General features: G+C 48.9%; 10 protein-coding genes across 10 annotated transcripts; 3 read left to right on the top strand and 7 right to left on the bottom strand.

Moving 5' to 3' along the window:
- Window positions 1-3,189: 3,189 nt before the first annotated feature.
- Window positions 3,190-4,802, top strand: N7468_005126 (phenylalanine--tRNA ligase subunit alpha; the record flags this gene model as incomplete). The annotated part of the gene is made up of 3 exons (XM_058474423.1): window positions 3,190-4,092; window positions 4,127-4,653; window positions 4,709-4,802. The coding sequence occupies 3 exons, from the start codon at window positions 3,190-3,192 to the stop codon at window positions 4,800-4,802; spliced, it is 1,524 nt and encodes a 507-aa protein (XP_058330163.1).
- A 613-nt stretch (window positions 4,803-5,415) lies between these two features.
- N7468_005125 (uncharacterized protein) lies at window positions 5,416-6,246 on the bottom strand (the record flags this gene model as incomplete). The annotated part of the gene is made up of 2 exons (XM_058474422.1): window positions 5,416-6,058; window positions 6,107-6,246. The coding sequence occupies 2 exons, from the start codon at window positions 6,244-6,246 to the stop codon at window positions 5,416-5,418; spliced, it is 783 nt and encodes a 260-aa protein (XP_058330162.1).
- Window positions 6,247-7,600: 1,354 nt separating this feature from the next.
- rps21 (40S ribosomal protein eS21) lies at window positions 7,601-8,126 on the bottom strand (the record flags this gene model as incomplete). The annotated part of the gene is made up of 2 exons (XM_058474421.1): window positions 7,601-7,835; window positions 8,095-8,126. 2 exons carry the CDS (start codon window positions 8,124-8,126, stop codon window positions 7,601-7,603), a joined length of 267 nt encoding a protein of 88 aa, XP_058330161.1.
- A 316-nt stretch (window positions 8,127-8,442) lies between these two features.
- Window positions 8,443-9,607, bottom strand: N7468_005123 (NUDIX hydrolase; the record flags this gene model as incomplete). Its single annotated transcript, XM_058474420.1, has 3 exons — window positions 8,443-9,053; window positions 9,106-9,458; window positions 9,543-9,607. The coding sequence occupies 3 exons, from the start codon at window positions 9,605-9,607 to the stop codon at window positions 8,443-8,445; spliced, it is 1,029 nt and encodes a 342-aa protein (XP_058330160.1).
- Window positions 9,608-10,132: 525 nt separating this feature from the next.
- N7468_005122 (putative IMP dehydrogenase) lies at window positions 10,133-12,069 on the bottom strand (the record flags this gene model as incomplete). Its single annotated transcript, XM_058474419.1, has 3 exons — window positions 10,133-11,265; window positions 11,499-11,807; window positions 11,880-12,069. The coding sequence occupies 3 exons, from the start codon at window positions 12,067-12,069 to the stop codon at window positions 10,133-10,135; spliced, it is 1,632 nt and encodes a 543-aa protein (XP_058330159.1).
- Window positions 12,070-12,887: 818 nt separating this feature from the next.
- Window positions 12,888-13,548, top strand: N7468_005121 (FKBP-type peptidyl-prolyl cis-trans isomerase; the record flags this gene model as incomplete). Its single annotated transcript, XM_058474418.1, has 6 exons — window positions 12,888-13,018; window positions 13,073-13,143; window positions 13,218-13,278; window positions 13,333-13,353; window positions 13,411-13,449; window positions 13,509-13,548. 6 exons carry the CDS (start codon window positions 12,888-12,890, stop codon window positions 13,546-13,548), a joined length of 363 nt encoding a protein of 120 aa, XP_058330158.1.
- A 316-nt stretch (window positions 13,549-13,864) lies between these two features.
- On the bottom strand, window positions 13,865-14,116 carry N7468_005120 (uncharacterized protein; the record flags this gene model as incomplete). Its single annotated transcript, XM_058474417.1, has 1 exon — window positions 13,865-14,116. One exon carries the CDS (start codon window positions 14,114-14,116, stop codon window positions 13,865-13,867), a length of 252 nt encoding a protein of 83 aa, XP_058330157.1.
- Window positions 14,117-15,287: 1,171 nt separating this feature from the next.
- N7468_005119 (MFS transporter) lies at window positions 15,288-16,946 on the top strand (the record flags this gene model as incomplete). Its single annotated transcript, XM_058474416.1, has 3 exons — window positions 15,288-15,620; window positions 15,687-16,262; window positions 16,323-16,946. The coding sequence occupies 3 exons, from the start codon at window positions 15,288-15,290 to the stop codon at window positions 16,944-16,946; spliced, it is 1,533 nt and encodes a 510-aa protein (XP_058330156.1).
- Window positions 16,947-17,123: 177 nt separating this feature from the next.
- Window positions 17,124-18,188, bottom strand: N7468_005118 (bZIP transcription factor; the record flags this gene model as incomplete). Its single annotated transcript, XM_058474415.1, has 1 exon — window positions 17,124-18,188. One exon carries the CDS (start codon window positions 18,186-18,188, stop codon window positions 17,124-17,126), a length of 1,065 nt encoding a protein of 354 aa, XP_058330155.1.
- Window positions 18,189-18,599: 411 nt separating this feature from the next.
- N7468_005117 (DUF952 domain-containing protein) lies at window positions 18,600-19,066 on the bottom strand (the record flags this gene model as incomplete). The annotated part of the gene is made up of 2 exons (XM_058474414.1): window positions 18,600-18,716; window positions 18,776-19,066. The coding sequence occupies 2 exons, from the start codon at window positions 19,064-19,066 to the stop codon at window positions 18,600-18,602; spliced, it is 408 nt and encodes a 135-aa protein (XP_058330154.1).
- Window positions 19,067-20,209: the final 1,143 nt, after the last annotated feature.

The following is a 20,209-nucleotide window of genomic DNA, read 5'->3' as shown; positions in this document are numbered from 1 at the left end:
CTTAAGCCCCGCTCTACCACTTTTAACGGCCTCACTACGATGATCGCCGGGATCGTCTGCCCCCTACGGATAAGTTTATTAACAGTTTTCGGTCGATATGGATTCGGTGTCGATAGGCTTTTCTGCTGGTCCCCACCTTAAAGAAATTGACTCAGAATACGTACACAAGCTCAATTTCCCCAGTAAGCATGCCCTTGTGATCGTGGCTGCGTTTTCGGGCCTCGTGAGGAGAACCGGTCGAAACAGCAAGACGCAGTGCCTAAACTTCGTCTAGGTAGGTGGAGGTCTGTCTTTTGGGAAGCCCATTTATAGGTCAGGGTTAGGGCCATGGTTGAGGCAAAATAAAGGAACCCAGCCAATAGTCTATTCATCAGTCCAAATGTCCGAAGCCTTGCTCTCGCTAAACTTCATCTGCTAGTGGGAGGCGCAGACCCGCTTTCAATCTCTGTCGGTGGAGCTCATTCATTGGCTAAAGCCCGGCTGAAGTTTCCCTCTCAAAATGTCTTCAAGGGCTCTTGTTTCACCTGTATCCAATGATTAGGCATCCGACGTGGGCTAAAGTGCGCAGACTTGCCCACGTCTCCTGTCACGCTAATGCGTATCAATTAGGAAGGAACCGCGCAGCCGGTGTACTAGTGGCGAAAAGTATTGCAGGTATACCGAAGCGAACGCACTTAAATAGATACATATTAGGCAACTCGAATTCTTCGTACCATTGCCCGATTTTGACGCAAAAGAATTCAACTAGAATGGATTGAATGTAGACTTGTAAATTGAGTGAGTGGGACTAAAGATATTACTTTACGATGATGATATAGTCGGAGGGCCTCAATTTATGTATTGGCTATATAGCGAAATGGAATTGATCCAAGAGAATACGAACAAAAAATTGACAAGAAGGAGTAAGTAAGCCACGTAGAATAGGAAATCAATCCGAAAAAAAAAAAAGAAATTGCATCAAGAGGGAATCGAACCCCCGGCACAACTTGACGTGTACCATTTGACGGCTGTAACCGTACGGTAACAACTGGAAGCTATTAAGAATTAGAATGGGTATGATCAATGTACGAGCGGGTATTACTAACAGTTGTATGTTACCACTACACCATTGATGCTCAAGGAATCGTCAGACCGCTAGGGCACTGGCGCTCGCTGATAAAAACACGGGGCTTTGCGGGGTTGTGATGAACTAGGTAATTCACTCCAGAAGTAAGGGAAAAATCCAAAAGTGAGATATATGAAATACAATCCGAGAATAGATTCCACTTGATGAGTTCCTTTTTCCTTGCTTTCCTTTCTTCAATTACATTATTGTCTCCGCTAGTTTGCTTGTCATTTAAATGAGAAGCACATTCCGATCCCGTAAATCACCTTCGATCCCACCTTTTCCTCAGTGCTAATGTTCGTTTAGAAGCCTGTCCAAAGACAGACTGGTGATGGATTTTCTAGAACGATCATATTGTTTGAAATCCTCAATGGACTTGGCCAACAGTATTGATAGTGCATTACGATGTACAATGAAAGACAAAATTCCGAGCGATCCTGCGCAGATAAAGATATTGATGCCGCTAAGCACATTCTAATTGATTCAAGACTGAGATAATTCCTCTAATATCTTTCGGCCTTTTTCATCCAAGGCCGGATACTGTCTGATATTGCACATATTCATCCAGAATGCCTTAGCATCTTCGTGTCACCATGTACGCCTGTGTGCTCCCGTAGCAAGCTTTCCCATTCCACTTCCATATCTGTAAATCCGGAGGCAGAAACATATCCATATCAAATGGAGGAAAAGGCAGGATGTTTCCAGTCGAGTATACTGACAACCTTACCGTCTTGGATCTTGATGTTTCCCAAATTGAGATCGTAATGAGTAAGCACGCAGGGCTCGCAATTTGGTAGGCGCTTTATCAAATTCTGCAAAACTTGCCGAGGAAGGTGACAAAGTTTGAGGCCTAGAGCATCCCAGCGCTCTTGTTCGATATGAAACGGTCCACGGGACACAAGGTCGAAAACAATAAGCAGGGATAGCACAGACTTTGATCAACACATTAAAACGAGTTTGAAGTGCCAGATCGAAGCTGCTTTCGTATCTGGACGACTTTATCTGCAATGTCTAAATTTTGTTACTCTGACAAAGAATTCCAAGTGCCTTCGAGTCTCTGGCCATCTATGCGCACGTTCGAGATGAAGTATCGTCCATCTCGATCGAACAAGTCGCGTAAAATTTTAGGGACGGGGATGTCGGTATGCGTCGCTACATAGTTCAGTGTTTTTGGCCTCAATCTTTGCTTTTACCCCTCGTTGGGCTAATCTTTCAAACCCACGCCTGATCCAATGTAGTAGACACCGCGTGTAGATGCGCCAGAGAAAAGGTTGAGGTGGCTGGTATAATGGCATCGCTTTTCTTTGTCAGAAGTTCATTAACAAGCGACACAACTTTATTCGGGCACTTCGATCATTTCAGATAGCACAGAAGGCTGTTTTGGGAAAGGGGGTTCTCGGGAGGATGGCAAAGGGCATAGGATAAATGACCTCGGGACGCAGCGGTGTCCAGATGTTATTAGTATGCCACCACTGTCATGTTTGAGATATAGGGATCTAGACTTCAATTCAGAATTGCATATTGCATAGTTCTGAGCACAACAATATTAACATTCGAAAAGGGAAAATAAGAGTCAGGTTCAGCGCTTGGGAACCCTCACATCCAAGAGAGGAGCCTTGACAAAAGGATGCTACCACGATCCACTATGTCCTCAGGTCATAATGTTGATGATTGACTCGTTAGTCATCAAATGGCATCGATGGTCTAATGGTTATGATACTCGCCTTCCACATGGCTCGCTAGCGAGTGATTCGGGTTCGATTCCCGATTGATGCATTACGTTTTGTTCTTTTTGTTCTTCGCGGCCACATACTTTACAAATCTCTTTTTACTCCAGTCAGCAATATCACAAATTAGTCCGATCAACACTGATAGATATCGGCTGCAACAAAATCTTCAAAACGGACCCAGCAGGAAACTAAAAACGCATGATCTGTGAAGGCGGGGTGGAACGGCAATTTTGGCTTTTGTGCCCCGCCGGATAAGATAGAGGAAAAGAGTCATCGCAGTATTGGCTCCGAAAGATCGTCTCTCCCACACATTGATAAATCTCGCCGAATTCCCTGCGGTGATCGTCTGCAGCCATGGCGTCCGATTTGACTGCCTCCGTTCTGGAGGCCTTGGCCGCGTCCGATTCGCCTATACAGTCCAACGAAGCCTTCCCCTCCACCCCCTCATTGAATGTCAAAAGTGCGCTGGACCGCCTCGCCTCCCGCGAAATGATCAAATATGAGACCAAGGAAAAGGAGGTGCTTACGTTGACTCCGGAAGGTGAAGAGATTGCCGCCAATGGCAGCCATGAAGCCAAGGTCTTTGACGCTGTTCTCAAGGCTCTTGACGGGTTGAAGATTGCGGATCTACCGGGGGTTGTTGGAGAGAAGAACGCTAAGATTGCCCAGGGCAACGCTATGAAGCGTCGCTGGGTCAAGCTTGAAAATGGCCTGCTACGCCCAGCCCAGGAATCCATTGTCGACGAGACTCGCGAGAACCTCTTGACTGTGCAGCGCACTCAGTCTCTCCCCGATGCCAAGGCGCTCAACGACCTTAAGAAGAGGAAGTTGATCACTTTATCCAAGGATATTCACTTCGTCATCTCTAAGGGCCCGAAATATGCCCGGGAGTTTGTCAAGGAAGAAACAGATCTCACCTTCGAAATGCTCAACAATGGCTCATGGAAGACCGCCACCTTCAAGCCATACAATTTCAACGCCAAGGGAACCCCAGCCTTAGCCGGAGCTTTACACCCTCTGAACAAGGTGCGGGCGGAGTTCCGGAACATCTTCTTTGAGATGGGCTTCGAGGAAATGCCAACCAACCGCTACGTCGAGACTGGTTTCTGGAACTTCGACGCCCTGTTTGTGCCCCAACAACACCCTGCCCGCGACCTCCAAGACACCTTCTACATAGCAGACCCATTGACCGCGGATCCTCCCCGCGAAGACCCTCTGAATGACCCCCCACCGTCCCAAAGCCGCACAGCCCGCTTCGCAAGCCACCAAGGAAAAGCCCATGGACTACCAGGAATACTGGAACAACGTGCACGAGGTCCACGAGAAGGGCAAGTTCGGCTCCATCGGCTACCGATATCCCTGGAACAAGGACGAGTCATTGCGCCTCGTTCTCCGCACCCACACCACCTCCGTCTCCGCCTACGTGCTGCACAAGCTCGCTGCCAACCCGCGCCCCGCCCGCTTCTTCAGTATCGACCGTGTCTTCCGAAACGAGGCCGTCGATGCTACGCACTTGGCTGAGTTCCACCAAATCGAGGGTGTCATTGCTGACTTTGGTCTGACTCTCGGTGGTCTGATCGGCTTCATGGAGGTTTTCTTCGCGAAGATGGGCATCCACCAGCTGCGCTTCAAGCCGGCTTACAACCCTTACACCGAGCCTAGTATGGAGATTTTCGGCTACCACGAGGGTCTGGGCAAGTGGGTTGAGATCGGTAACAGTGGCATGTTCCGTCCTGAGATGCTGGAGTCTATGGGTATCCCCAAGAACATGCAAGTCTACGGTTGGGGGTTGAGTCTCGAGAGACCTACCATGATCAAGTAAGGACTGAACCGTCATATGTACTATTTGTCAGACTACTAACTGTTTTTGAAGGTACGGTGTCAGCAATATTCGTGAACTGCTTGGACACAAGGTTGACTTGAACTTCATCGAGTCTAATCCGGCTGTTCGCCTAGAAAAGGAGTAGTAGACTCGAACCAAAAGCGTGGAGTTTCGTCCACTTGTTTCAGATAGGTGGGGCTTGTGAACAGATAAGCGACATTCTTTGGTGTCTTGCCAGTAGAGATTTTGAGGCAGACCTCGGACTTTCTTCAGATTACGACTTCATGTGAGAAGACGTATTGCGTGTCAACGAGAGGATGATGAATCAAAATATATACAATGTGTTATGTTCAACTGTGACCTACGACTTGTAGATGACCAACTGTGAAGTAAAGGAGCTACTGCTACTAGCACCAGCATACCGCAAGACGGTCAAAGCCTTGGAAGACTTGTCAATTGAAACTACTAATTCGATCTAGATAGATGACGGCAGTCTGTTCCCAGACAGAGGAGCTCGTCTACCAGTAAGATGCCCCGAGTATTATTCCATGAAGATAGAATAAGAATAAACCATGAGAAGGCTATGGTAAAGGCCCGCCACATGAACCTCAGCGCGCATCTTCAGTTTGACGAAACAATCCTGATCAGCGAGGAAACTAGCTCAGCCAATTTCCGAAATTCACACAATAAACGCCATAACCGGCAGATCATGTCCTGAAGAGAAAAGCACCGTGCTTAGTCGGATTCCATGTCCGAGGTCATGCATGAGTCATTGGTTCTTCATCACTGTCCATGAATGCCCGCATGATAGCTCGGCCCTCTTCTCGGTCCTCTTCCTTGTAGATACTAAGCCCATGCATTGCGAGGAATTTGAACTCAGTGCCATAGTGCTTTTTAATCCACGCATTCTCAGCATCTGTTCGCTTCCCCGAAGCCTGCATATTCAGGAATCGCTCGCGCTCGCTTCGAGGCCAGAAAGCATTGATTTGGTAAAGTACGTCGGGTTTGAAGGGAGACGGGCCTACCCGAGGCCCAATCGGAGGCTCGCTGAGCTTGACTTCAAAGAACCTGCCATCTGGTCTGAAAAAAGCGATTTGGGAGTTGGTATCGCATGTGGATATACCACCCCTGGAGCTTCCATCGGGTCTGCCGTAAAATCCTACCTGGAAATCTCCATATGCAAATTCTGACTGTGCAATCAAGTTGCACACAACACCCGGGGCGTGAAGAACATTGTTCAAACGGAGAGTGCCGTTGGAGTTTGCGTCGGTTGGTGTGGTCTGAACAGGTAAATCCACGCTGCCGATACCGACCACTTCAACTGCGTCGCCGCTGAGAGTCGTGAAGAAGGACTTGAAGGGGACGTAGTCGTCTCCGAACCAGGAGCGATCTTTGGCGACGCTACTTGGGTTAGAACGCTTTGACGGTGTTAGATCTATAGGGACTTACTTCACATCAGAATTTGTGCTCCAGAGCCAAGTTGGGCATGGCAGAAGTGCGTCTCCAGTATCATTGAGTGAAGAACTCATCATGGGAATATGAAGCCTCTCAATTGATTGGTTGCGTGAGATGAAGGAAAATTGGGGCATTCGCAGATGTCGCGGGGAACGAGGGGCGGATGGTAGTTACCTGCGGGTGGCACCTGCTTGTTTTTGACTCGGGCTCCCTCAGCCTCAAGCCAAAATAAAGCCTTGCACGAATGGAACAAGAATTGTATCTTCAAGATACGAAATTGACCGGGGAATTCTCTTCAGCTATATTTTCCCTCGCCTACTTCACTACATCCGCTGGAGATGTACACTTAATAAGACCTGTCGAAAACACAACTTGTTTATTATAGCTGTGGCATGGCAATGAGGAAGAGAACCAATGTCTACAACAACTCCCGAGGTCAGATGCAGACAAGGAGAAACTTGCATATCTATATAGGGTCTTGCAGACGGCCACTACATTCTATTCTGTCATTATGGTGCCACTTGTCATTGTCTCTCCCACTATAGCCTGTGTTCTTCTTGGCCAAATTAAATGTATGCAGGGCGACAGATGCACCAAATTAGGTGTACAGCGGTATTTGCGCCCTGCAGGTGTTCGCCACCGCATACAGACAAAGAAGTTGTCAGTAGATGATACGACAGGTTTACGGATGCTGGAGACTATTGTGACAGATTGCGAGAAGATCCTATTGCTGGGTTACTGAGACCGAGTGAAATAGTATATCGGTTATTTAAGGAATGTCCTGCCCGTATCTGTGCCACAGTGCATTAATCTTTGCAGGAAAAAAGTGGCTCATGTGGAGGCGAGTTTGTTCTCCGGCAAAGTGTCTGCAAAAAAAATACAGGTTTATCTAGCTCCTCGCTCATGGTTACGAACATCCAGAACTCGCTGGTTCCGAGTTTGTAAGAGTGAGGGAACATCGATTTGCCAGTGATATCTCAGAAGGTAAAGGAACAGGGAAAGAAAGGCAGGCAGGGGATGGGCCAAGGCGGTAAGTTACGGCAAGATACAAGATAGTCATGAAGTTTTTGGATATCAAATTTGAGGCTTTGGTTACGCCTTAACTGCTGGCAAGGGGCAGCGGTAGGAGACCCTCCCACCTAGTATAATCTATCGCATACAGTCGTGAAAAGAGGATTTTGAACAGGTGGCCTCGTAGAGAAAACCCGACCTATTGAGTCGTCGATTCCATTCTCATTTTGATAGATAGGACTGTACTGATAACAGGGTCTCTCCCGAGGGGACAAAAAAAAAGAACATTCAGGCCGAAGAGGACATCTCTAGTACCCCTCCTCCCTCAATTTTATTTTCATAACAAATCCCCGAACCCGGACCATCTAGCCGCAGTTCATCTGACCAAGAGTGTTAGATCAAGATATCGCATTATGTCGGATTGAGGGACTGGAACATACTTCATTTCAACCCGTCAACACCCATCAGGTAGCGAATTTACCGCTGGCTGTTGCCAGACCAGACGTTCTTCAGGTAACCATCACGCTGAGCGAGGCGGTTGAAGGAGTCATCGCTCTCACCGCGGGCACGGATGAAGCCGCAGAGAGCGTAGGTCTCGTTCTCGCCGGTGTAGCGGCCGTTCTCATCAACCTTGCCGACAGAGAGCTGGACAGAGGCGTGGTCGTTGGCCTTGATGATGCGGTTGGTGGCGCTGCACTTGCGGGGCACGTAGCTATAACGAGACTGTTAGCCTTCTGTACCTGATAGGGTTGGTGTATAAGCTTGAATTCCAGATTCCTCAATGTCCCGAGCCTGGCTGGCTGTGGTTGATTGAAATTGCCACGGTCGCTTTGCCTCCGCGTCTGCTGCTGCTGCCATCGTGAAGCGCAAGGCGATATCATTTTGAATATTCGATATGATTTGCGGTTGCGGCCAGACACACTAAGGCCATGGGATTCTGGAATTGTTGCTTCTAGGACAGATTAACGTACAGATCGACGATCTCTCCCTTCTCGTTCTCCATTTCGGCGGGTTGTGATGTAGGGGAATTTGACGACGGTGAGGTTAGAGGTGAAGGGTTGTTCGGTGGGCCGCGAAATTCAGAATCCAAATTGATTTGTGTGGATCATGTGACTGCTTGTCGAGGGCTGGCGTGGCCGAACGGGAAGGACGTGGATTTAAATTTTATTGGTGACAGGTCGTGGCAATACAGCCGGTACCAACTAAATCGTCGCATCTTCGATGACGAAAGGGTTGGAAAACCAAGACTAGTCTAAATTGCAACATGTTATCCGAGAAGATGGCCAGCATGGGTTCAGGTTATAGAGAGTCTTCCAAGTTTACAAGTGACTGCTGCTCTCACGTCCCTCTGTCATAATGTCTTTCTTCCATCTAACAGAAACTTCCCTGACGCTGCCTTTCTGGAACCGCACTACAACCACTCGCTCCGACTCACCCTGCCGGTCGGAGCCTTTCAATTCAGGGCCTGGTTCATTCAGTGCAAGCACACTCCGCCCGTCGTCCGTCATTTTCAGCACCTTGGGAGAAATGAACATATCGGTCCACGGGGGAGAACCAGAGTGCACAAACTCGACCAGAGCTGCTCGGCGTTTCTCCATTTGTTCGATCGATGCGCTTGATCGGGAATCCTGATCGAGGAAACCCGAAACCAAGTGTAGAAGAAGATATTGTGGAGGGAACAATATGATCTCTCCTTTCTGCGAGCGGCTAAGCCATTCCGAGGCAGGAAGAAACTGTGCTTCCGTCACCTCGACACCGCCATCGCTGGTCGGGACCTGGATCTCCTCTCGCTCGCCTTCTTTGGGAAGTTTGCTAAGCAGCTTCTCATCCAAATTAACAGGAAGTGGCATGAAGTAGAGGTACATTTGAGTAGTGTAGCGTTTGGGCACATTGGGGGGTGTAACCCAATGAGTGAATGGGATCAATTGACCTTCCTGTAATCAGCTCAGTGGATCTTTGGACTTGATCAGGTGGAAGCATACCAATATCTGGTTCAGCATTTGCATCTTGCTGCTTAAGCCATTCATCAAAAGTCATCTGATTTTGATGGATGAGCCGTCGGCCCTTTTCTCTGGCTGCTTCGTCGACGAACAGCAGCTCTCCGGATTTACTATTCTTAGCTAAAAGAATGCCACTCTCTTCAAATAGCTCTCTGATGGCAGCCCGGCGATATGGAGGGGCATCATCGTGGTGCTTGAAGTCCTCCGGCGGTGGACATGGTCCATCTTGCTTGGATAAGTTCCCACCAGGAAAAACATGCGCAGATGCAAATGAACTGGAGGTTTGCACTCGGTGGAGAAGTAGAATCTCGTTCTTGGGCGAGACAAGAATTACACTATCATGGCGTCAGTGGCCCGGTTCACGGTCTTCAGTATGGTCGCGAAGCCTTATTCTCTGCGGCTTTGACAGAACTACTCACCTGGAGCTCGGACGAGGAACCGCGATTTGTCTCTTCTTATCTCCGGTCCCTTTTGAAGGCGGCATCTTGCGTGACTGGGGTGGTACTGGACTTGATGTTGTCGAATAGTTCCTGGCGTCTATTTGGCGTGCTAGTGGTCGAGGTCGACAGCGCACAATGCTAGGTAGGAGCAACGAATATGGCGTTACAAAAGGAACAATCTGCCTTTGTGGTGATCTCAAAGCAAAGCCACTGGAAATATAAGGGAGTTTGGCCGTCATAATTCCCCAGAGTCGAAGCTGCTAATCCGAGGGAAGTTCGCCGGCAAACACCCGAGCCTAGGCTTCTCCCTGTACCCCGCGCGCAGCTTTGCCGTATCGGGCTAGACATGCCATGTGCAGACGGGACGAACACCTGAATTACGCTTAATATATTGACTTTCGAGATAAATTTGATGCAGCATAATCAGTTCATAGCATTAAAAACGTAACACATCGTAACTCCTAATCTAGCATACTCTAGCATACCCCTTTTTTGTATTTCCAATTGCACCGCGGCATCCCGTAATTATTCACATGTGTGGATGGCCGCACACCACCGAAGCCTGGATCTTACGAGTAAAGCTTCTTGTCGTAGCTGTGCATGTTGACATTGCCTTCAGCCTGGGCACTGGCGCTTCTCATCTCAAAGCGCACAGTACCGGCGTTGACACCCTCGTGCAGAGCAGCAAGGCTGCGCACACCAATGTCCTGCATAGAGTGCTGGACACCGGCGACGAGATAAGGAATGAACTTGGTGACGGAGCCACGGTCCAGAACGGATCCAGCGACACCCTGGGCGACAAGAACGCGGTCCTTCTCAGAGAAGTAGCGAGCGGTACCGGCGTTGCTGCCCTTGGCGTCCTTGCCGCCAGCCTTCTTATCTTCCATGACGGCGATACTGCCCATGCCACGGTAGGCCTTGACAAGCTGACCCTCATTACTGACGAAGTACTCACCGGGGGACTCGGTGGTACCAGCAAGGAGACCTCCCATCATGACAGTGCTAGCACCCATAGCCAGACCCTTGACAATGTGGCCCAGGTTCTGGACACCACCGTCAGCGATACAGGGGACACCGAACCGGGCAGCGAAGGAAGACACGCTGCGGACGGCAGCGGCCTGGGGTCGGCCGACTGCCATAACCTCCTGGGTGATACAAGCACTACCGGAGCCCATGCCAATTCTCAGGCCATCGGCACCGGCAGCAATCAGAGAAGCAGCCTGCTCCCGAGTAACAACGTTACCAGCGATAACATCGATTTGGGGGTAGGTGGCCTTGATGAATTTGATCATCTCAATCTGGTAGATACTGTTACCCTGGCTGCTGTCCAGGATGACAATGTCCAGACCGGCCTCAATGAGGAGCTTGAGACGGTATTTGTCGTGTTCGCGTGTACCAATAGATGCGGCACAGATCAACTGCTTGGAGTCGGGGAGCTTCGATGCAAGAGGGTAGTGGAGGTTCTTCATCAAGTCGGAGCGAGAAAGGAGGGAAACAAGGTTTCCATCGCTGTCAACGATGGGCAGCTTGCCCTTCTTGGAGCGGCGCAGTACCTCGTTAGCTTCCGCCAGAGTAGTACCAGCGGGAGCAGTGACCAGATCGGTGGCCATGATGGCGGTCACGGGGTCCTCGAGCTGGTGGTGGAATTGAATGTCACGAGAGGTGACCATACCGACCAGCTTGGAGCGAAGAGTTCCATCCTCTGTTAGGCAATCAATGTTAGCACTTGTATTGCACGATGGACGGTCCACAAATGAATTTGGTAATTGGGAATGCTCAGGTAAAATCGGTTCTCTACAGCGCAGCTCTCGCCGCTAGCAGTGGAACGAAAGTTATAGAAAAAAGAGGTTTGATCATCATGCAAAAATGGGAATCAAGAAGAATATCAAATGCGACGGATAAGATAGGCAATTGGGGACTCTTGTTGGAACTTACCAGTGACAGGGAAGCCACCGAAACCCCACTTGGCCTTCAGATCCTTAGCCTCGCCGACGGAAGCCTTAGGAGAAAGAACAACTGGGTCCAGGATGAAACCGTTCTCGTATCTCTTAACTTTGCGCACCATCTCGGCCTGGTCCTCAGGGGTGCAGTTGTGGTGGATGACACCAAGGCCACCGAGCAGAGCCATGTGAATGGCCATGTTGTGCTCAGTGACAGTGTCCATGGGGGAGGACAGCAGAGGGGCCTTGAGCGAGATCCGCTTCGTGACAGGAGAGTCCAGGGTAACATCGGAGGCGGGGAAGTCTATTGTTCATGATTAGAATCGTGGGCCCGAAGAATGAAAAAAATTTTCAACCCCGCCAATTGGCGACTCACCGACGTATCCTGGGAGCACGAGGAAGTCGTTGTAGGTCAGAGCTCCGTGCTTGTCGGAGTCCAACAGAGTGTCCACATCCAGGCCATCTTGGCTGGGATAGGTCTTCAAGACCTCCAGGGCCTGGGTGTAGTCCTGGATCTCAGCCTTCATGGCGGCGCCAGGAGCAGCCTCCTTCTGAGTGATAGGCATATTATTTTAAGAAATAAGTGTGCCTTTGCAAAGAAAGTATGAGGACGGGCCCTGTATTGAAACGGAGTGATCAACAGTAGAGAAACCTTCTGTTGATGGAGAGAGGCCAGCTTTCCCAAAGAAAAGAAAGAAGAAGGAAAAAGTTCGAGTGAAAAAGCTTCCTTTTCTTTTTCCGTGCACGGCCACGCGCGGAAGGGGCCTTTCCTGACTGGGACTAGCTCAGCAGCTTTTTTCGAGTCGCCAAGCTATGATTGGCTGATAAACGAGTCATGCGGCAGGCGGTGAGCTTCTGAGTTCCTCAAGTAGATTTGGCTGACCAAGTAAGTTGGGATGGTTATTCCATACTGCATAGATCTAGCTTGTTTTCTCTTTAGTAGAAAGCAGCATTCTTGCGACGAATATTCACGAAGCATTTTTCCTGACCAAAGACGCGTGCCGCCAGCTTCTTCCTTGGTCACGGACTCCATTTCATAGTACCATAGTATGCGGTCGATCGTATTTGGAGGGTTGAGAATTGATACAGTGCATTTTACACTGGGTACTGTTAGTATGAAGGAATCTCCAGGCTACCTAACTAAGCAAGTTGTCTTTCTAACCCACTATCCTGAATGATTTGCTTCCTTGGATAATGAAAAGCTTGATAACGAGAATTTTTTGAAGCATGGCAATGCGTTATACTGAATATGGTTTAGCGTTATCGTGATATCCCCCCGCCTCAGAAAAATACAATCAATATTGCTTGTTGCTGATCTTTCTGTTGATTTCTCACCCCTCCCGACTTTTCGTCATTTCACTCTCCCAGCAATTAATACGACAAGATGGGCGTCCAAAGGAAGATCATCACCCGCGGCAGTGGTGGCATGCCTGCGATCGGGGACAAGATCTCCATCCACTACACTGGCTGGCTTTACGATGCCAAGAAGGCCAACAAGGGCTTCCAAGGAAAGCAGTAGGTTGGATATTCCTAAACAGATGATACTCAATTCCTTACTGTTGCAAACAGGTTTGACAGCTCCAGGACACCCGGTCGGGGCCCTTTGAACGTTCAGATCGGAGTGGGGCAGGTTATCAAGGGTAATCATCTCCACTCATTGAGCACCGAACTTCTTTTGGCTGTCCAACTCCTAACTTCGGTTATTTTTGATTAGGTTGGGATGAGGCTGTTCAAGAAATGAGCCTCGGTGAGAAGTCAATGTTGACCATCACTCCGTCAGTTAAGGCCTCCATGAAATGCCAAAAAAAGCAACTAACAATAACGTTCAGTGACTACGCCTACGGTGACAAGTAAATGCTCCTTGAATACCCCCTGAGTAACGTGAGCTAATATCCATCTCTTTCTAGGGCAGTTGGGAAGATCCCAGCCGGATCGACTCTGATTTTGTAAGCCTTCATGTCTGATCCGTGGACATTGCATTCGGTCTAGACTGACAACATTATAGCGAGGTCGAGCTCCTCAAGATCAATGACAAGAGCAAATAAGCTAGAAGCCGAAAAGTATCAACTACTACGTCTTATGAAGTCCAGCATAACGATGTAACAACACAGAAGAGCCAAGGAATAAGTAAAAGTATTGTCTGGATATTATATTCGAATTATAGTAGATCCCAGATGAATAAGCTTTGTAGAGTAAATTCGGGACTTATTCGACTTCGATGAATATACGGCTGTATCTTGTAAATGGGAAAGTCCCATTATCAGTCCCTTGGAAAATGATGGATACAGTCTGTCCAGGCGTCGCATACGGAGCAGTAACGTTTGCGACGTCTTTGCCAATAGCCACAGAGACATACTTTCGCTATGCGCTCCCTTGAGCATACTGCCACCAAGATGAAGGAATCTCGTTTTGATCTGGATCTTGAACTGTACCTGAAAGCAGTACGCTTGCTCCAAAACTAGACTTGACCGTAGTACCATTCAATATCTTCACCGAAGACGGATGATTTGCTACTTGGTAGGCGGGAGTCAGTGTCCACCGCATGCGAGCAGCGAAATCATTCTGGATAGCGGAAATCCAGCAATTGAACGTGTAGGAAGCAACCTCACCCATTCTGAGCCCTCCCCTCACTGACCAGTTCCCAAAGGTCTGCTGGATCATTTGTCCGATTGGACCGACCTCCCCAACTACCCAAGCTCGGATTGGCTAGGTCCTAGATACGAGTCGTGAGAAGAGGGTAAAAAATCTATATTCCCCCCCTCTGCGAGAGGAACATAAGGATCAAGCGGCTGGCAAGTTTTCTCGGTCGATAGCTTTGCCTGGATCAAGTTGCCGAACCGGTCGAATGGATCGCCGAGCATAGACTGCTCATCGCCGAGTGCGCACCGACCTCGAAGCTGCCAAGGTGAGCCAACCGAATCCCCAGCTTCTCATTTCAGGCCAATCCAGCGGTTAGATGCGCCTGAAGGCCCCCACGGATTCGAATGGAACTCTCGGCAACGCCCCCGCTGCAATTCCGCACGAGACATGGTCGCGTTCCTCCTCTGAGAGGCTTTCCCCTCGGTGTTGTGGAAAGACTCGGCTCCCTTCAATATCGCACCGGAAAACGAAAGCTAAACTAGGGAGCTAGTTCACAATTATTAGTTAGCCTGTGATTATTTATATCCGCTCCTAATGTCACCTGGATGCTTGACGACGTGCAATTGTATGGAGAAAGCTTGAGATGGATATTTTGCAGGGAGATTAGATTTGCGTTTATACAGAAGGATGTGCAAGGATGTGCAAGACGGAGGCCAATAGCGCGTAAGTGCCTGGCAAAAATGAATCAGTGCCTGGCAAAAACGAATCAGTGCCCGGCAAAAACGAATCAGCGCCTGGCAAAAACGAATCAGTGCGCCTTGTTTTAGAAATCACTCCGGATCTCCATTGGTTCTTTCGCGGGAAAAGCGGGCCGCTGAATCAACAATCTGGCCGGTGCCCGTGGATTGGCCCCCGCAGTACGGGGTAATGGGGAGTCCTGCCCCGCGCCCGTGGAGCGAGCAAGCATCATTCGGCCAATGGCAGGCATCAATGACCCATTTGCGACGTGGAACCACTCGATGTAATACGGGTACTCGGCTCCGTCTGGGGTAAGTGCGAGGCGGCCTCCGCCATACACCGCAATGATGTAGAACACAGACCCAGATTGCGTCTTTTTGCAACCTCTCCAGAACCTTTCTATATCTTCAGTCTCAAGTCGTTTGCATTTCTTCCCTGGCGAAAGGAGCTTCGATTAATTTTCGAAATGGAGTGGTCTTCCCAGGAAGACAAAGAAACAGGCGTACAGCTTGATGCCGAAAAAATTACTCCTCAAGACATCACTGAGCCTCTATATCCAGAAACCGACCTGGATCGCGGTATAGTTGGCTGGGATAGCCAAGATGATCCACGAAATCCTCAGAACTTCTCCGCGAAGAAGAAATGGACTTTGCTTTTGTTCCTCAGCGCGTTCACCTTTATTTCCCCACTCGCGTCGAGCATGTTCGCACCCGCAGTGGGTTTCATGGCAAAGGACTTCAACGAAACAAATGAGACAATTCTCTCTCTAAGTGTCAGCATCTTTCTCATCGGATATACGGTAAGTTCATCCCCGCCGCCGACTATACCGAGGCAAACTCAATTAATGAACCCTGTTGCGTTTCAGATAGGTCCTCTCCTTCTGGCACCCTTAAGCGAGATATACGGTCGACGGATTGTTTTAAGCGGCGCGAACTGGTTCTTTGTCGTATGGCAAATTGGGTGCGCTCTCGCTCAAAACATTGAAACACTCATTGTCTGTCGACTCTTTGCGGGCATCGGTGGATCCGGCTGTATAACACTTGGTGCGGGAGTCATTGCAGACATGTTTCCTATCAAACAGCGCGGGGCTGCCACCTCGATCTGGACCATGGGGCCTTTAATTGGACCGGTCGTAGGCCCTATCGCCGGTGGGTTCCTTAGTGAAGGCGTGAACTGGCGATGGGTTTTTTGGCTCTTGCTTATTGTGGGTGGTGCCGTACAAGCTGCGATTGAAATCTTCAATAAGGAAACCTATGCCCCCGTTTTGATCAAGAAAAAGACAGCCAAGATGGCTAAGCAGCTAGGTCGGACGGATCTTCAGAGTGCTTATGAGTATGGCCATGACGTCGGTACCCCTGGCCAGCTTCTGAGAAGGAGCCTGTCTAGGCCGATCTTACTTCTGTGCAAGTCGCCCATCGTCCTCTTGCTTGCGATATATATAGTAAGTGGGATTGTTGAAGTTTGCTGGGTTGGGTTTGGCTAATAGGAGTTTCTTCCTTAGGCTCTCATCTATGGGCTACTCTATCTATTCTTTACAACTATTCCGGATGTCTTCACCAGCACCTATGGTTTTTCGGTTGGTCTTTCAGGTCTCGCGTATCTTGGGATCGGACTAGGATTCCTAGGTGGCCTTACTCTCATGGGGCTCACCAACGATCGCGTTGTTGGAAAGCTCACAGCCCGGAACGGAGGAAAATTCGAGCCCGAGATGCGTCTGCCCACGATGATAATCTTCTCCGCTATCTTACCTATCAGTTTCTTTTGGTATGGTTGGACAGCCGACAAACATGTCTTCTGGATCGTGCCCATCATTGGCATGTTCCCCTTTGGGTTTGGCATGATGGGAGTCTACATGCCCACCCAGACTTACGTTATCGATTGTTATCCGAAGTATGCAGCCTCGGCTAATGCTGCTCTAACAATGACTCGGTCGCTGGTCGGAGCTCTCCTTCCACTCGCGGGGCCTCGAATGTTTCGGACTCTTGGACTGGGATGGGGAAATTCGCTGCTAGGATTTGTTGCTCTTGCCTTCGTTCCGATCCCGATCATCTTCAATAAGTACGGGAAGACTATTCGAGAGAGATGGTACCTGGATTTTGACAAGAAGAAAAGTGAAAATGAGTAATTTGGAGGGAATAGAAGGATCAGTAGATTGAGATTGTCATCCCTTGTTTCGTGATCGGATGGCTCCGCTGTCCATTGGCAAATGACAAAGTAACGATAACCGGTTATTTATAGAGCATCAATGGATATAACAAAGACATAATACATTACTCAACTCGACTATCCCTGATAGTGACCACTATTCCATCTTATAGATTATTGAATCAATATCAACGCCCGCTGCAAGCCCTGGGTACTGCCTCACAAAGTCAGAAGTGATGCCCCAGCCGTCTTCGCTCATGATCCTCTTATAAAAATCCTTGATGAGACGCAGCTCATTATTCTCGTCTCGCTCAAGGATAGACTCTCCCCAAGGCCACCTTATCTTGATGCAGCAAGCGAACATGCCAAACAACACATCTCGGTTATTCTCGTAGAAATGCCACTGTCGGATAAAGTTGGCCCTGATTTTGGGCCATGGGATACAAGCCAGAGCAAGTGGATGCGAGATTTGCAACTGTTCAGGAATGGGTCGCATAAAAGACGGGACTAGCTCGAACCTCTCTGGACTTGGGGACATGATCCATTGTGTAAAGTGGTAGGTCATCAACCCCATAGCCATCTTTTCGGGGTCGCGCAGCAGCCGCCTGTCTAGTGTCGAATGGATTGTATCCGCTAGGTAATTTGTTCGAGTCCCATACAAAATTTCAAGGGGAGACGAGGGAATGTCGGGGCATCCCGCAATCCGTTCCGGATAGGCCAGCCATGGGAGCGATACATTCCGCACATCGGAAAAATCGTCGCAGTATAGAGGTAATCGGTTCCACGCAGGGTTGTTCCCAGGCGGAGGAGGCGTCGAAACTCCTAATAAGCCGGATTTTGATGTATTGCTTGACCTGGCTGGCGAGCTGATCATCGTATCTGGGGAGTCACCCGCGTGAGTCTTCTCCAGAAACAATCCCGGCTTCATTCGACGGTCATCATGTAGCCAGGGGTTCGAGATTTCCGACGGTGTCGCGACGTCGGGCCATGAATTTACGAGAGCTTTGAGATCGTTCCTTTGGGATATAAGTGCCTGGTTCTGCTTTCGGAGCCCTGCAATTACTTCCAGCAGTCGCTGCACCCCTTGGTCGTCGTGGTGAGATTCGCAATGGGCTACCCTCTCCTCAAGTTCGGTGATGCGGCGCAACTTTTTGTCGCGGAGGTTCTGTTGCGCGCGGCGATCTCGCAGTCGTTTCCTTTCGGCTGATGAAAGCTCCGCCATCGTACGTGAAAGGGGCAAGAGGTACCTATGGGATCGACCACGGTCGATGACATGTGTGAGGGGTGCACAATTCAAAGCATAAATTTATGTTTTTTATGCGTATATTATGATGTCCTGAAGTGCTCTGTGCTACCACAAGGCCGACTGGCCAGTTGCAGCAGGGATTACAATTCTCCTGGGCTGTATTTCTTCTCAAGCTATGCTTTAATTTTTTGGAAAGGGAGGGTTGAAACCTAAACGTGGCCCTGACAGCTTTGGTTGATCAAAAGCAACTGCCGTCATTTATCAGTGCCCATACCCAGACCACATCTATCATTGCTTCTTACCGTTACTACTATATATCAGTGGAGATTTTATCAAATAGAATGAGATGGCTTGTTACTCTGATTCAATGTAGAAAGTGGTGTTTCATCAAAACAGGAGCCAATCCTTAGCTCCGACTAGGGCTTGATCCCATCCATTGTCGTTCTGCCACACAGCGACGCTCTCTACTTCATCGTGACCCAGCTTTAAGCCATTGTATAGATGCTGTATTTTCTTGAGTATCTTGTCTTACTTGGAAGCTAGTACCTGAACAGACTACTTACCGGAAACAGTCCTTCGCCTGGGCGGGGTCCACACACTTTGCCATCAGGAGACTCCCAGCGGATATATTGAGCCACTCGGCTATATTCAATGCGAAGAATATACACCAGTGGCTCTTCTTGGAAAAAGAACTTGAGCGTGTTTGCCAGCTGGGATGCTGTGGACAGATGAACGAACCCTGAAGTCTGATCGAGTTCACTAACAGGTAGGCGGTCTGGAAGTGGCTGTACAACAGGCGCTGTGGAGGGAACAATCTTATAGATGTATTGAGGTAGAGAAGCCTCCGTCACCATCGTGATGATAATTTCGTTGCGACTAGTTTGGTGTGAGGTTGGGACGTAAATAAGCTGGGGCGGTTTGCAAGGAATTCTGGAACGAATGTCATCACCGTTGCGGCGGGGTTATCCGACATGCTAAAATCACGCCGAATGTCTCGATTGTCAAAGAGCAAACTAGTAAAGGCCTATGACTAGTTGGAGCTAGGGATTCGATGACCTATACGGGAGTAATGCTTAATGGAGTCTCCTGTATTATTCCCATTGTCTTTTCCATGCATTTGATCTGCATTAGTGGAATGAGCGGCACTTGACTACTTTTCGCAAACAGCGCTTGAAGATTCGGAATTTATGACTGAGCCTCCGAGTTCAAGCCTCGAGAATAAAGAGGTGGACAACTGTCTAGTGCGCATTCGATTGACGTATTCAAGGACTTGGGGCTAGAGCGTAATATCCTATCTATTCGCAAGTTTGCTGTTATACCATTTCTTATACCTTTTCCGAGCTTCCCCAGGGGTTCAGCCCGGATCCGCGCTACTGCTGCTCAGGTGGTAAGAAAAATTCCCTTTTGCCTGGATCAGACTCGCAGTATTAGAGCGCTGTGGTCTGAGTCCAATCTAATAAGTTTCCACTATTCTGATCTCGTTTATGGGACTATTTATACTTTGACTGTTGCACTCTAGAATATATCCGCGTACGAGGAGTACCACCACAGTGAGTGCAAGACAAGATTTCACGCTGCAGAGGAACTTCTGTGCAGGAATAAGGGAACTTCTAGTAACTTATGTATGGCATCCCATGTAATCAAAAGGCCGACCTCGAAAGGAATATCGGTGAGGCCCGAGGCCTCGAACTAAGGTTGTAAACGGAGTCGAGCAACAGTTCTGAACCCTCGGTCGCACGGGACTACCGTCCACTTTTGCGGGACCGATCTACTCATCAGAGATACAGCGGTTCGGCCAATCTCACCACCATTTGACTCGGACCCAAAAAGATGCATTGATATAAAATGGCAGAAGACATGATCCCTTTCTATTCTTAATAGCGTCGATAACCTTGGAAGCCCTGGTGTAGGCAAGATCCATCTGAACACGAAAGTCAGGTGATCTCAAGATCGGAAGATCACCTGATGGGCTAAGCCACATTAGGAGATTTGTTTTG

This window comes from Penicillium chermesinum (genome assembly GCF_028974085.1).
Source record: "Penicillium chermesinum strain IBT 19713 chromosome Unknown utg000004l:1.0-3345178.0:1.0-3348027.0, whole genome shotgun sequence".
Classification (NCBI taxonomy): domain Eukaryota; kingdom Fungi; phylum Ascomycota; class Eurotiomycetes; order Eurotiales; family Aspergillaceae; genus Penicillium; species Penicillium chermesinum.
Note: the sequence above shows the minus strand (reverse complement) of the source record. Positions and strands in the feature narration are given on the sequence as shown.